This window comes from Monopterus albus, unplaced genomic scaffold, assembly GCF_001952655.1.
Source record: "Monopterus albus unplaced genomic scaffold, M_albus_1.0 scaffold152.1, whole genome shotgun sequence".
Lineage (NCBI taxonomy): Eukaryota > Metazoa > Chordata > Actinopteri > Synbranchiformes > Synbranchidae > Monopterus > Monopterus albus.
The window spans coordinates 316,308-332,317 of record NW_018128032.1 but is presented as its reverse complement, the minus strand read 5'-3'; the positions used below and the strand labels follow the sequence as shown (position 1 = coordinate 332,317).

General features: G+C 42.2%; 1 protein-coding gene across 1 annotated transcript in view; it reads right to left on the bottom strand.

Moving 5' to 3' along the window:
• The window catches only part of dph1 (diphthamide biosynthesis 1), a 74,698-nt gene that overhangs the window by 18,904 nt on the left and 39,784 nt on the right, over positions 1–16,010 (bottom strand). Inside the window, exons 5-7 of the mRNA XM_020614865.1 lie at positions 9,702–9,823; positions 4,502–4,656; positions 1,692–1,813 (exon numbers count right to left, since the gene is read on the bottom strand). Of these exons, the coding sequence (XP_020470521.1) occupies positions 1,692–1,813; positions 4,502–4,656; positions 9,702–9,823 (399 nt within the window). The remainder of the gene's footprint in view (positions 1–1,691; positions 1,814–4,501; positions 4,657–9,701; positions 9,824–16,010) is intronic.

The following is a 16,010-nucleotide window of genomic DNA, read 5'->3' as shown; positions in this document are numbered from 1 at the left end:
CCCCATAGCATGACCACCATGCTTCACCATAGGGATGCTGTTAGCAGGTGATGAACAGAGCCTGATGTTCATCAGACACAGTGTTTCTGCCCAGAGGTTTAATTTTTCATCTTGTCAGACCAGAGAATCTTTTCCCTCCTGCTCTGAATTGTTTAAATGCTGTCAGACAAACTCCAGGCGAGCTGCTACATGCCTTTTACTCAAGACTCCAGTCAAGTTCTGGACACATCTGAAGGAGAATTAAAGCATACAGGATGCACCTGAGCACAGTCTGGAGTGGCACAGTAAAGGGTCTGAATACTTGTCAGAAAAAATTTCTAAAAACATATTCTCCCTTTGTCATGATGGATTATTGAGTGTTGATTGCTGGATAAAATGGCAATTTTATCCAAGTGTGCAAAATGTGAAGAAGTCTGAATGCTTTCCTGAATCCACTGCAGTCATCGCAGCATAGTAAAACAATTCTTCTACTTAGGTGTAAATGAGAGAGAGACAGAGAGAGAGAGGCACACCAACACTCAGGAAGGCCAATCGATTTTCTCTCCCATCACACCCCCACACACCCTAACTCACACATCAAAAGACAATGCACATTAAATTAGTAGGTGAAGCACACCCTACCCTAACCCTTCCACTTCTACTTCTTTCACACATACAAAGACACACTAAAACGCACACCCACCCCTTGTCTCCCATAGGGCCTGGCTTATGCATATATGCATACAGCGAAGTCTGTCCTTGTGTAGTCATTTTAATCTCATGCACTGGGAGGTTTTAATCACAACGACTAACAATAGATGTGTGTGGATCACACATACAAGGTAATGCACCTAGATATAATTACTTCAACTCATTGTGCACCACAAAGCTTAGGATTTGCTCTATTATAGAGCTGCATAAGATGTAGGCAAAGTGGCTGCGGAGGTGTTGTTTGTTGCCTGAACCTGTTAGTTTGCCAGAGCAGTGTCCTCCCTGTAGTACAGGGAGGATAAGCATCATTTTGGCAAGTCTCACATGCACAGCGTTGTTGCTGATGTAAAAACACTGACAAACTTGTCTTTTAGGATACATGCAGCTACCTACTGGATTCATCACCATTTTTCCCACTTAGAGGAAATGAGGCGGAAAATAAAAACTTAAAACAGGCTGAAACACAAGCTGAAACTAATTTACAAACAAAATGCAACATGTTGCACAGTTGATCAAATCTCATCACGGACGTGCCACAGGTGTCATACTTTGCGAGAACATTTGTTTAAAACCTGGAAAATCATGTGAATGTGTTGTGGTTGGTTTGAAACAACCACAAAAGGCTGTCTGGCTTTGTACATTTCAGATCTTTGCACAGTGTGAAGGTATTTTTAGCCTCACAGTTCTGGATCCGCATCTGACTGATCCTACCTAGATATAACAGAAGCATGCTTGGACGTATACAGACATAGCTAGTTGTCACATTTAGCTATGTCTAGTGTGACTGGTGCGATGTCATACTGATTATTCCTCATGTCACATCGGTGGGTATGGCCATGGCAGGGGTAATTATGGTAACTAAAGGGTGGGAGGGGAAAGTGACTGGATGAGTCAAGGCTGGGTGTCTGGTTGTTTGGATATCTCCACAAACTAACAGGAAGAAATGACAGAACCTGGGACGAAACTCTGAGTTGTAGGACAGGGGGAAAGAGATTTCTTACATTATGGCGTTGACATGGCGGTCCAAGCGAGGGGAGGTACAGCCCAAAATTTCACCCGGTGACAGAGGTCGACACTGTGGGACCAGCACATCATACTCTGGTTTCAGGACTGCACTTATAGCCTGCAGCATAGAAGGAGGTAGAAGGACAGCTAGTTAAGATTTTTATATGTTATGTCCAGCTCACAGCTTGTACACTCTGTTAAAAGTTGATAGTGAAACAGAAACCACATATGAAGACCAGAAAAAAAGGTGCAGATGACCAATTCCAGCCTTTTTGTGTTCGTCATAACATTTTATGCCCCCTAGTTGTTTTATTTTTCCCATTTGACAGCTCTTCTCCTTTTTTGCAATAAAGCATAAATAACAAGAGAGACAAATGACTAAAAATACTAATATTTCAAAATGTATGCCAAAGGAAAAAACAGAGGAAGCAGTAGACAAAACATGAAGTGTGCAATGATTCAAAAATGAGGAAGGCCAGAAAGGATTATAATGACAATGTGGCTCTGAAGTGACCCTGAATGGATCATGTTTGTTGGTAATTCTCCTAGAGGTTTAATTCCCAATGCAGCCACCTGTATATCACACACACACAAAGGACAATACATACGAACAATAACAAGGGAAGTAAATGCTATTTCAAAAGAGCATTCTATAACTCAAGAAAAATCAACTCTTCCTAACATCCTACATTCATTTACATTCATTACCCAAAGCGAGGAGACGAGAGGCCAAACAAACCAAAAAGAATGTGCTGGTGTGCTTGGAGGTGGAAGGTAATTCAAACGAGTTAAGGCTAATTTGAGGCAGTCCATAGGGAATGTGGGTGAACTCCCAGCTTCCCCTGCCCATACTGTGTTACCTCAAGCCTATACAACATAAGAGATGAGTGAGATGGATGAACATGCATACAATACACAGCTACAGTTCAAACAAGCAGATGTATGCACATACATACATGTGGGTGTACTCAAACACCCCAACATAAAATAAAACCCACATGGGTGGAGCCTAGTTTAAAAATAACATTAGTGAAATCTCACAACAAATGAAAGCAATAGAACACATTATGCATTAGAGAACGGAGAGGCCCAAGAAAAGGTATTCAAGCTTAATGCTTTAGGTGCTGCCACTGCTTATTTAAAGAGCAGAGCTGAGCACAACATTGAACCGAAAGGCTTTCTGAGTTCATTCCTCCTTTTAAATCCAAAATAACTGCTGCTGGATTTCTAAAACCCACACTTGAGCTTAAATGTGGAGTGGGAGCTTGCTCATGCAGGAGGCAAAAAGGTATACTGTACAAATACATAATGTGTGCTCCTATACTGTACATGCAAAATACAATATAGGCTGGGTGAAAATACGTATTTGGATAAAAATACAGAATCACTCTACCTCAGCTCTCTGTGGTAGAAACATGGACTCACCACATACACATAAAATCACACAGGCCAAGGGCTTCATCACCTGTAGTGCTGTCACAAACTGAATAGTGCTGACGAGCACCAGTGACTGTCCAGGAGGGAAGTTAAACTTGATTGTGTCCAGGAAGTGTGCAGTGTCCATCTGGATATCCACAAACACATAGAGCATCTTAATACCTCCTGTGGAGTCTATGGGAACTGGAGGGAGACAAAGACAAAAGAAAGACTCACTCACTGGTCAGGTAAGACTGTGGAACAGTGTTGTTCCACCATCAGCATGAGACATATAAACATGTGACAAATCAAAGGAAAAGTGTGTCAGTAAGGTGCTGGGCCACCACGTGCCACCACACCAGCTTCGGTGCACCTTGACATTGACTCCCCAAGTCTCTGAACTCTACTGGAGAGATGAACACCGTTCCTCCAAAAGAGACTCCATCATGCTGTGTTTTTATGATGGTAAAGAAGATGCTGTCTAACACATCACTCCAACATTTGCCATAGGTGTTGAACTGGGTTGAGACCTGGTGACTGTAAAGGCCACACCATATGATTCACATCATTTTCATTGTCATCAAGCCGTTCAGTGGCCCCTCGTGTCCTGTGGATGGGTCCAGTGTCATCCTGGAGGAGGCCACTCATTTACTCAGGCTTTTCCGTTTATTTGTCACCCACCTCTATGTTCAGGAACACAGTACATGCACATATACAGTATAGGTATCCATGTAACTGAAACTCATTCAGCCTGAGTCTTCCGTCAGGCAAGAACTGATGCAAAGATCTCAACTTATTTAGGAAAGGAGAAGGATACATGCAATTACTATTAATGCCATTAATTTCACAGGCCATTTACGATGCACCCGGGCCCAGAAGACATAGCTAGAGGCGTGCTGAGGTAGATGCCGAAAAAGTAGGTGACAGTTCAAGAAAAGAGGGGGGAAGGGTGCGGATAAGCAAGAATTATAGTTTGCACTGATCATGATAATTATTCTTCCTCTTGTATTATCTTTAATTTACAGATCAGGAGCAAGGGGACATTTTTGTTAAGCAAATGGGCCTTTATGATGCTAATGCTTTATGAGCAAGTGCAGCTCACTTGATATCCTAGATTAAAGCAATACTGAGAGACAGACAGGGGAGTAAAGCACAACACCCACACTTGAGCTTAAATGTGGAGTGGGAGCTTGCTCATGCAGGAGGCAAAAAGGTATACTGTACAAATACATAATGTGTGCTCCTATACTGTACATGCAAAATACAATATAGGCTGGGTGAAAATACGTATTTGGATAAAAATACAGAATCACTCTACCTCAGCTCTCTGTGGTAGAAACATGGACTCACCACATACACATAAAATCACACAGGCCAAGGGCTTCATCACCTGTAGTGCTGTCACAAACTGAATAGTGCTGACGAGCACCAGTGACTGTCCAGGAGGGAAGTTAAACTTGATTGTGTCCAGGAAGTGTGCAGTGTCCATCTGGATATCCACAAACACATAGAGCATCTTAATACCTCCTGTGGAGTCTATGGGAACTGGAGGGAGACAAAGACAAAAGAAAGACTCACTCACTGGTCAGGTAAGACTGTGGAACAGTGTTGTTCCACCATCAGCATGAGACATATAAACATGTGACAAATCAAAGGAAAAGTGTGTCAGTAAGGTGCTGGGCCACCACGTGCCACCACACCAGCTTCGGTGCACCTTGACATTGACTCCCCAAGTCTCTGAACTCTACTGGAGAGATGAACACCGTTCCTCCAAAAGAGACTCCATCATGCTGTGTTTTTATGATGGTAAAGAAGATGCTGTCTAACACATCACTCCAACATTTGCCATAGGTGTTGAACTGGGTTGAGACCTGGTGACTGTAAAGGCCACACCATATGATTCACATCATTTTCATTGTCATCAAGCCGTTCAGTGGCCCCTCGTGTCCTGTGGATGGGTCCAGTGTCATCCTGGAGGAGGCCACTCATTTACTCAGGCTTTTCCGTTTATTTGTCACCCACCTCTATGTTCAGGAACACAGTACATGCACATATACAGTATAGGTATCCATGTAACTGAAACTCATTCAGCCTGAGTCTTCCGTCAGGCAAGAACTGATGCAAAGATCTCAACTTATTTAGGAAAGGAGAAGGATACATGCAATTACTATTAATGCCATTAATTTCACAGGCCATTTACGATGCACCCGGGCCCAGAAGACATAGCTAGAGGCGTGCTGAGGTAGATGCCGAAAAAGTAGGTGACAGTTCAAGAAAAGAGGGGGGAAGGGTGCGGATAAGCAAGAATTATAGTTTGCACTGATCATGATAATTATTCTTCCTCTTGTATTATCTTTAATTTACAGATCAGGAGCAAGGGGACATTTTTGTTAAGCAAATGGGCCTTTATGATGCTAATGCTTTATGAGCAAGTGCAGCTCACTTGATATCCTAGATTAAAGCAATACTGAGAGACAGACAGGGGAGTAAAGCACAACAAGGGGCCAGAAAACAGCCGCTGAACAGTCGAGGGTGGACTGGGAGAGGCAGAAGGGCTGTGAGGTGCAATGGACAGAAATCAGATGGCATGGAAACAGGAGTGAGGAATGAGAAATTCCTATGAAAGTAGACTGGAAAACAGTGAAATTCAATTTGGGTGTGGGGGAAGGTGATTCAATAATGTACTCCATAAATTCAGAAAGATAGGACATGGAAGAGAGGAATGGAAAAAGCAATAGGATACTGTGTGTGTGAGTGTTCCTGTGTGTGTGGATGGTCTTTTGGGGATTGGGGGGTGTTGCTAATTAACTGGGAAGAGAAGTGATGAATGGGCTCACATCTCAGCAAAGAGGGAATGGATGGAAGCGAAAGGTGGGCTTTGCTGCAGGCCACATGTTAAGTGAGAAACCAGTGGGTTAATATATCATGAGACGAAAAAGGGTTGGAAGAGTTGAGTAAAATCCAGACTGAGACTAGCAGCTGTCTGTTACTTGTTTATAGGCCTTACCCAAAATGTAAAGGGCAAAGAAAAGTGGCATTGATCTGTGTTCACAATAGCATAGTAGCCTGAGAGCACTTAGAGGCTGCAATTACAGACAGTCAATGGACCAGCTTACTTGGCCCATCAGTGGTTTTATTTATCTATGTGTTATAGCAATAAGGTCACTCAGCATAGCTGGTTATTAATGTCCATGTAAACAAATATGCAGGCACACTCATAGCAAGTGGGACTAAGAAAAGGTTGGACATTATGGTATAGTGGCTTGTTTACAAATGATTTAAAGATCAATATCTACAAACTGGTTCCAGCCTAGGCGGCACAGTGGAGCGCTGCCACCTCGCAGCAGGAACGTTCTGGGTTAAAGATGACCTGGGGCCTTTGTGCGTGGAGTTTCCATGTTCTCCTGTACCTGCGTGGGTTCTCTCCAGGTACTCCGGCGTCCTCCCACAGTCCAAAGATGTGCAGCTCAGATTGATTGGTGACTCTCAATTGTCTGTAGGAGTGAGTGTGTGTGGTTGTTTGTTTCTAAGTGTCAGCCCTGTGTTAGACTGGCGACCTGTCCAGGGTGGACCCCGCCTCTCGCCCAGTGTCTGCTGGGATAAGCTCCAGCACCCTGTGACCCTATTCAGGAATAAGCCATACAGATAATGGATGGATGGTTCCAGTCTAGTACATAAATAAGACGGTAAGCATTTGGTACCTTTACGTCTTTAGCCGTATCACGATCCAAATGTTACGTCACTCATTTTACACAGTATTGCTGTAGATCGGAGCTGGGGTTAGAAAAATGAACACAGTCGTAATGTTCTGTGGATGAAAATGAGACTTAAGTCCCAAGAATTATTTGCACTGTTTGTGCAGTTTTTCGATATAAAAACTGTACTGTACACACTCATAAGCCTGCATACACAGCAACAGAATAGGTGAGGCATGTTGATGTGTCTTGATATCAAAAAAAGCATTGTTGATGTTATTATCATCATTGTTCCATGATATTAGAAGCAATTAACAGTGGTTGCTGAGCTGTGGCCGCACTCTACCTGAATTGTCAAGTGGTTGCACTGGATTCTGTGTCTGAGCAACTCTCAAATGGTAAAATCTACAAAAATTCAATGCACCAAGAGCAAAACAATAAATAAATAATAAACAAAAAGTCATTCTCAAAATAGTTTTTATCAGATGTGGAAGTAACCTATATTACTGAATTACTGACAATTATATCACAAATTGCAATTTTTTTATGGTTAAAATCACATGACAACACCACTTAGCTGAAGTGCTTAATGATTTACTGTGCGATTAACCCAGATATGAGCCGATGTAGCTGCACTGATGACACCATGTATGTTGCTTTGTGCCGATAAGCTTGCGGCTGTATTGATTAATTAATTCATAATGCATGGGCAGTCCAGATGTTATGTCTTTGTTACTGATCTTTTAAAGCAGTTAGGTCAGTTCAGAGGGGAGCCACTGAAAACACAGCATGAACAAGTCTTAAGAATTAATAATAGTCTGAGCAGTTAATTAGAAAAGAACAGGGACGGAGAGGCATGTAGTGTGAATGTAGCTATAGACAGGTTTCTGAGCAACGGCATGAATGAGATGCACGCGCACCTTGGAGGTAGAAAACAAAGCAGAACCAGAATGACCGAGACTGCGGACAGTAATATGACAAGGACTTGTTGTGCAGTAAACTGCTCGAATTGCTCGGAGGATGGCTGGAAAATGTTGACATCCCAAAGGCAAAACATTCCTTCCAACACAGAATGAGAAAACTGTGGCTTAAGCAATAAAAAGAGCCTGTCCTTCTGTTCTCAGTGGCGATGAGGAGAGAGGCCAGCTCGACTCTGAGCTTGTACAGTGCTCATCGCATTTTGTTGAGAGTTTCTACCCAACATTAGCCAATTATTCTTTAATAAAAAGTTGCCCAAAGGGAACTATGTAAGCCTTGTACGTTAGAAATAAACCAGAGCAGAGCAACCTAAGATTTACATTACCATGCTAAATAAGCTCAGAACAGTTGCTGCTGCTAGATGCACAGCTATTTGAAGACTATTTTTCTAACTTCATTTGAGCTTTGTTTTTTTTTTACTGTACTGTCGATGTGAACCGAGTCAGAAACAGTCAGATCACAATGCTGAGTAACAGTACTTCAGTGAAACACCACACGTGGCTTGATGGTAATAACTGGCTTTACTCAACAGATTACTACTTAAAATGATGAAAATCTCAAAAAGATAAACAAACATAACAGTGTACTGGCGTGCAAGATGCGCATGCATGCTCAAATGTTTGCAAACAGGAAACCTGCCTCTAGTGTAACATGGAATAATACAAGCATGGAATATTTAAACCCAAGTGTCATACTGGTCCACATCAATAACACTAGCTTAAACTCAAGCTGGTGCCTTGTTTTGCTTTACAAAGCTCTTCTAAAGTGCGTCATGCCACCAAAAATAATGAGGATCTGCTTGTGATCTGAAAGAAGGTCCAGTAATACTTGCAGCTACGGCAGCTGGCCTGGCACACAAACCTCTTTTACCCACTCACTCTCACTCTTTGTTCTTCAGACAAGTCAGACATTCTGTTACAAAATGTTTGAGCATCAGTAAGTGTAAATAAATCTCCATGCCTCATCTCAGCTAAATCGTATAACTCTGAAATATACAAAAACATGGTTTTATGTTGGTACCCATATTGTTCTGCACCAGATGGAGGTGCTTTATGTTGACAAAGGACAGGATGACACAAATACTGAAAAAGCGAGACTACAGAGGAAATGAAAGGGAAGTAAAGGAGCACAGGAGACCCAGTTTCTCTATGAGTCAGTCAGAACAGTGTCTTTAATCTCCCACAGGTGTGTGATGATGTCAGCAACACGTAGCCTACACACTGGCACCCTGCACGCAGATTCTAGTGGAAATCTGGTGGTCATTCCATCTCTGTCCGCCAATTAATATCTGATCTTATTTCATCACTGATCTTTGGCACATTTGTCTTTGCCTTTATTTGGTTTTCTAAGCTTAAATAAGGAAGTACATCTTTCTTTGGCAAGATACTTGCCTGTACTCACATTTCCTCCACAAATAAACTGTAAATGTGTGCACACAAACCACACATACAAAAAAACAAAACAAAAACCAAAAACAAAAAAATATAAGCCAACACAGAGAGAGATTTTCACTGTATTAAAATTCTGTTGGTCAATTCTGGTATTTGGGAGAGGTGAGGTTGTTCTGGCAGGGATATATCAAAACTATTGATTTAGCATTTCCTCCCATGTTCTGCAAGAGACAGACAGTGGGGGCGAGGGTGAAGGTCCTCAAGAGCTGTACGAGGTTTTTAAAGGACAGCTGTAATGTTCCCCATTGATCTGCTGGGTAAATGTGATGGCATGTCTCCAAAGGTCTAATATGCCTTCCATACTAGACCTGGGCAGGCTCCACTAACTAGTTACATTTTCCGTTGATCGATATCTCCGTCTGTCTGGTTTCTTTTTCATGTAGCCCACTTTCAGGAGGTGGAAGTCCTTGTTCACTTCACAATCCTCAACAGACTACCATGCACAGAGATAGGTAAAAAGACTCACTGAGACAACTGTGTCCATAGTGCACCAGGAAATCAGCTCCTAGGGCTCGGGCAGTGAAGTCATCCACACAGCAGGCCCCGTACGTCACATCCCCCATCACAATGGTATCTGCCTCTGTAAATCTGGGAAACACACACACATACACCGACACTAATCAGTACTGTCAAAGTCCATATGCACCTCCTGTTGTTCATTACCACAGCAATTAATACACACAGTATGCCAGGCACAGCGTGATTATGAGAACGATCAATCCCCATCCACTCGCTACAGATAGTGTACACTGTATAGTATTGAACAGCAGTGTCAGTCAGTGACTGATTCACAGCATATCAGGGTGACACACTGCTATTCCTTTGCTCTTCATGACCTGCAGCCAATGGGCCTGAAAGCAATACAAGCCGTAGTTAAAGCTCTGCCATGTGAAGGTTAACAGGTCGCCGGTCAGCCGGGCCACAGAAAGAAGGCTGTCCAAAGGGAAGAAGAAGTGGGAGAAGGGTGCTAGGATTGGTACACATAAGCAAATGAGAGTTTACAGGAGCCTTGGCCATGTCTGGCCTGGATTTATAGCACATCTGCCTGAGAACAGGAGAAACAGTCTCAACAACAGTTAGCATTTGCAGCATGCGAATAAACTATTCAGACTAAATGGTTTATGCTGCAAGTAGGTTGCGAGAGTGTAGTGCAGTCCATGTGGGCCTAATGTTCCACTTTGTAGCTGTAATAGGAAAAAAAAAGAATTCATGGCCTCTTTGAGAGGCAAACTACAAAATTACACAGGCATCTGTGGACCCAGACTTGTTAGAATATATTGTTGATCGCAGTACAGGAAACAAGCTCTTACTTTTATCACCCTTTATGGGCAAATAAAATGCTAAGTAAACCCATAAAGGCTAAGTAAAACGAATAAAGGCTGAGAGTAAAAGGGAGGAAGTGCGAATGAACAGAAGCTTGAGGTACTGTAGGTGAAGAAGGATGGGTAGATGAGAGGGTGGTTGTAAATGGTGAAAGTTTCCAGGTATATGTGGCTGTATTCTGACAGATTTAGGCTAGACTGAAGGGGCAGAATAGAGATGAGATACAGGGCTTTGGGAGAGAAGAGGGAAGTGATAAACAGACATGGCTGCACACAGAACAGCAACTGTAGCAACCAACAGACTCTCCGTAATGTGTCTCCTGCTGCCCAGTCTTTCAACCCACATCCAGTCTCTCCGTGTATTCCTCATTCTGCTCCTCGCAAGGGGCTTCAGATAAAGTTTCTATTTAGCCTTTTCTCCTTCCTTTCCTCTGATATAATCTCTGGTTTGTACTCTCTCTGGGCTCCTCATCATTGTCGCCTAGTTTTCTACGTGCTTTCTCTCTCTCGCTGTTTCTCTGTACCTTCTTCTCTAATGGCTGCTCTCAAGTGAAGGACAGCGCAGACCAGCTGAGGCCAGGAAAACACAGACAGAGCAACTCCTCTGATAAATAAATATTTGCGTTAGAAGATTTGACTCAATTACCCTCTCTCTCATCAAGGTTTTGATTTTGTCTCTGCATGTCTGTTTATACTGCACACATGTCTGCCAAAAACAGAAAGGTAATTATGGGTTGCAAGAAATTAATAAAAATCGCATGAAAAGTTTGAGGTCTGTGGACTCCTCTACTAGTTTTCTCATTTAGTGTAGCCTATTATTCTTTCATCGCAGTCTGCTGACTCTGTTTGGAGTTGCATCAACCTTTCAGCTAAAAATACACAGCCTGCCCACCAGAAAAAAAAGATTATTCCCTGCAATTCACTGCAGACCATGCAGAACCATCTACAGTACAATGCAAAACACAGTATTACAGAAGATTATTTCATCTAGTCAGCCATCTATCTGCCAGATTCATTAGTAGGGTAAGACGTATCTAGTTATTTCCAGTGTGAGTACACTGAAATTTCATGGTAATAAATGATAGGAATCAGATTAAGAGGCCCATATGAGATGTGATGCTACTGGAACATGGAGTAATTACTGGGCAATGTACTGTTGCGTATCCTGTTCAGAGAGAGACTATGATGGAAGAAGGAAGCTAGAATGAAAGAATGTTAAGAAGAGAACAACAGAATTAAAAATGCATCGGTATTAATGTGATCCTGTTTCTAACATAGGGTGTTCATTATGTCTGCTGGGTACATACAGTCCAGACCATACATATTTGGACAGTTGACCCACACATTCTTCTGCATGTATCAGCACATTCAATTGGAAACTAGAATTACCGCTTTGTGGTCGTATACCTTCCACAACCAGTCAAATTCATAGGAATGGGGCAGACATGAAGTCACCGACCTTAACCCTTGCTGACCAAAATTTAATCAGTTCATCCTTGAATCCAGGTGGACATCTGTACCAAATCTGAAGAAATTCCCTAAAGGCGTTCTGGCTTACAACTGATGAAATTTAGCATCAGGAGAAAGCAGGTATAAAATTTCCAGCCCTGCTGTCAGCATGGCAGATGCTATTATCTGAGACATCTTTGGATTTGAGAACATGTTCGAGTAGGGAGGAGGAGTTAGTAAATTGTATCACTTGCCAGAGGAGAATGTGAGGGACTTACAGACTTTCAGGTTAAACCATGCTTGATTTACTAGCCTTAAAAATGAAACACGAGTTGACTGGCAGAAGACTACATGATTGCAGTTCCGAAATAAGGTTGATGATTTGTTCAACCATATTAAAGTTCAGTCACAGTAAAGACACTTTCTTCTACTGTCTCTCTTGGTCCACCAGTGTGCAGTAGGTATGTCCTTACCAGCAGAAGTGCACATAAATGTACTGAGCTGCAGCTGTGCTCATTCACATCACTGGTGTTGGTAAATAAGACACTAAATAGAAAAATTGCAGTGCCGCAATATTTTCTGCACCTACCAGTAATTTGCGTCAGACTTAGTAAATATCCCCCTTGATTTGTAAAATGTAACTAACTGATGTTATTAAGCCATGTGATATCCGTTCCCATTAGGGATCGCCACAGCAAATCATCACACTGAGGATTCGCATGTTGAAATTTGGCATGTGTTTTACGCCGATGCCCTTCCTGACGCAACCCTGAATCGAACCCGGGTCGCAGCGGCGAGAGCGCTGAATCCTAGCCACTAGTCCATCAGGGACCATTAAGCCATCGAATATATTTTTGCTATTTTCAGCCTCATTACTATCTTCTTCACTTGCATGAGCAGCTCTTTTTATCCTCATACAACTATAAGTCTAAATGGCAACTGCAACATCTAGCATGAGCTCTTTTGAGCATTGAACTTTGAAACAACACACAGCTACTCACAAAACACTTAGTAGACAAGTGTTCAGCCATTTTAGAAACTTAGCATTTTGAGCACTGTGTTAAAAGGACTATATCTCAGACACAGCTCTTTCAACATTAACATAAACCTACTCGAATTAAAGCTGAGACTTGGCACTTTATGTAATATCCATCATTTTATTTCATATTGAAGTGCTGAAGCACAGGGCGTGAAGAATAATAGATGTGCAACTCTCCAAATACTTAAGGCCAAGACTGTATAAAGCACAAATGTCCTCCAGTACTTCCTCATTTCCACTTATCCCTCTCTCTGCATTGCTGTCTACACTCCTGTGTCAGTTGCTTTCCCATTTCCCTCTATGTATCAGCACTGGGATTGACTGATTTCAGGGTACTCAGTTCAGTCATTCCAACTGAAATGTCATTAAGATCTAATTAAGATGTCCGAGAAGCTTGTGAACTCTATAACAGCTCTTGTTAATGAGCTTTTTAGCATACAGCACAATATGTGTGAGAAATTGTCAACTGATCTTAATCTTTGTTATAAAAACGAATGCGTTTGTGTTTTGTGTGTGCTGCAAATACAGTGCATACAAAAAGTATTCAGACCCTTTCAAGGTTTCCACATTTTTGTATGCTTCAGACTCATCTTAAAAATGGATTCAATTCTTTATTCCCCTCATCAGCCTACACAAAATACCCCAAAAGTGAAAACAGGTTTTTGGAGTGTTTTAATTAAAAAAAAAATAAAAGACTGATACATAAGTATTCAGTCCATTTTCTATGACATTTGCTGCTGAGCTCTGGTGTATCCTACTTCCATCAATGGTCCTTGAGAAGCTTCTATAGCTTGATTAGAGTCCATGCTTAGAGAACATGCAAACCCAGAACCTTGAAGCTTGAACCTGGAACCTTCTTGCTGTGAAGCGTCAGTGTTAACCACTGCTCCACTGTGCCGCCTGGTGCTGAGCATCACCTCATTAATACCATCACTATAGTCAAACATGGTGGTGGCAGCATCGTGCCGTGGGGATGTTCTTCTATGACTGGGAGACTAGTCAGGGTAGAGGGAAGGATGGGCGCAGAAAAATATACAGCAATCCAGAATGCTCAGGATCTCAGGCTGGGGTGAAGGTTTAAACTCTCAACAAGACAATGACCCAAAACATACCACCAAGAGACCACAGCAGGAGTTTCAAGAAAACATGAGTGGCCCAGCCAGACTGTGGATCGGAACAAAATAGGGCATCTCTCTGAAGAAACCTGAAAACAGCCGTGCACCAATGCTCCCCATCCAACCTGGTTGACCTAGAATGATTCTGCCAAGAAGAATAGAAGCAACTTTCAAAAGAAAGGTGTGTCAAGCTTGAAGTGCTATTCTCAAGAACACTTGAGGCTGGCACTGCTGTCAAAGGTACTTTAACCAAGTACTAAGTGACGGGTCTGAATAATGATAATTCAGACTTCTATTTTCAATACATTTCTGAAAGGGTCTGAATACTTTCTGTATGCACTATGGGACCAGACTGGCTAGGAAACTAGCACAGCGTGTCGCGTTGAGCAGCGCTCAATATGGGTTCTGCATTTATTTTCACTATCTTGCGCCACTTTGTTGGATAGCTCTGGGAGCTAAATTTCAGCATCCCTCAAGAGGTAGTACTAAAATCAAGCACCAGGAATGCAATGGGGGAGGGGATGCATGCACGCAGAGCAGTCACCGGTGAGTGGTTAAATGTCCACGTAATCACACCTCAAGCCTTAGCATTACAAGCACCGTATGTGATCACAGAGCTGGCTGTGTGTGAGAGAGGAGCAGCCCCTCCCTCTTTTAAACAGAGACCGACAGGGGTGAAATACAGTGAGGAAAAACAAGGCAGGATGGTCCGCGTCAACCCCTGAGGCTATGTTTGGTGATGGTTAAGGGAAATATGGGGGGTATACCGCTCGTTAGGCTCTGTTTATTACAGCCAAAACAGCCTCACATTATTTTTGCATGATCTCATTTATAATAATTGTGCAGCTCCAGATACCTGCAAAGTTACTGAATCACATGCCGTAAACATTTCAAGTTTCCAGTGCCCAAAACCATGTGTGTATTATAACCTAAACCAGAAAGATGCACAGGGCCCCACAGCAGAGCTCTGAAGCCCATCCTGTCTTATTTCACAAATACTGTACATAGGAGGCCTCCAGAAAGCCAGCGCATAACACTCTGATCAACACCAACCCTTTTTCCTGAGGTTCAACATGGGGGTGGAATATTCCAGAGAGCAGGGTCAACAAACCGGGAACTGTGAGAAAATGTGACAGCGGAAATGAAGTTTAAGAATCCAACATACCTGTAGGATGAGTTTAGTTTTTTATTGTACAAACCTTCTTTAACACATCAAACCATGTGTCTGCCAACCACCATGTGACTCCCAGACAACACACATCAAGCTGTCCCAACCTCTGCTGGTGACAGGGCTGATATGTCTTAGCCTTTGGATTTAATGATAACAAGATTAACAGAAAAACTGCCTTGTGTAAAGAAATGTGGGGAAACTATAAAACAAATAGTGTTGAACACATCCAAATTAAAAACTCATCCAGATACTAATGTAGATGGCCTGTAATTTAAATAGATTAACCTCGAATCTGTGTGACATTACATTAGTGTCACTACTGTTGTAATTTCAGGTGTGTCGGCTACTGTTACACTCCTTTTCTTTGTAAAATTACATCTTTTTTTTAGGATAACATGTTTAACTTTAACATTACTTCACTGTGTTTGTGTCTGCCAATGCAGAGACACAATTTCTTTATGCACACAAAGCTTTTGGACGGGAAAGCACTACGCATTTTGTATTCTTCATTGATTTTACCATACTTAGAGTATGGTGTTGAAAACTGGGGAAATACACACAAAAGCTCACTTCAACCATTGTATATATTACAAAAAAGAGCGATACGAATTGTGCATAAGATGGGGTATAGGGATCACACCAATGGAGCTTTCATACAGTCTAAATTGTTAAAATTTTT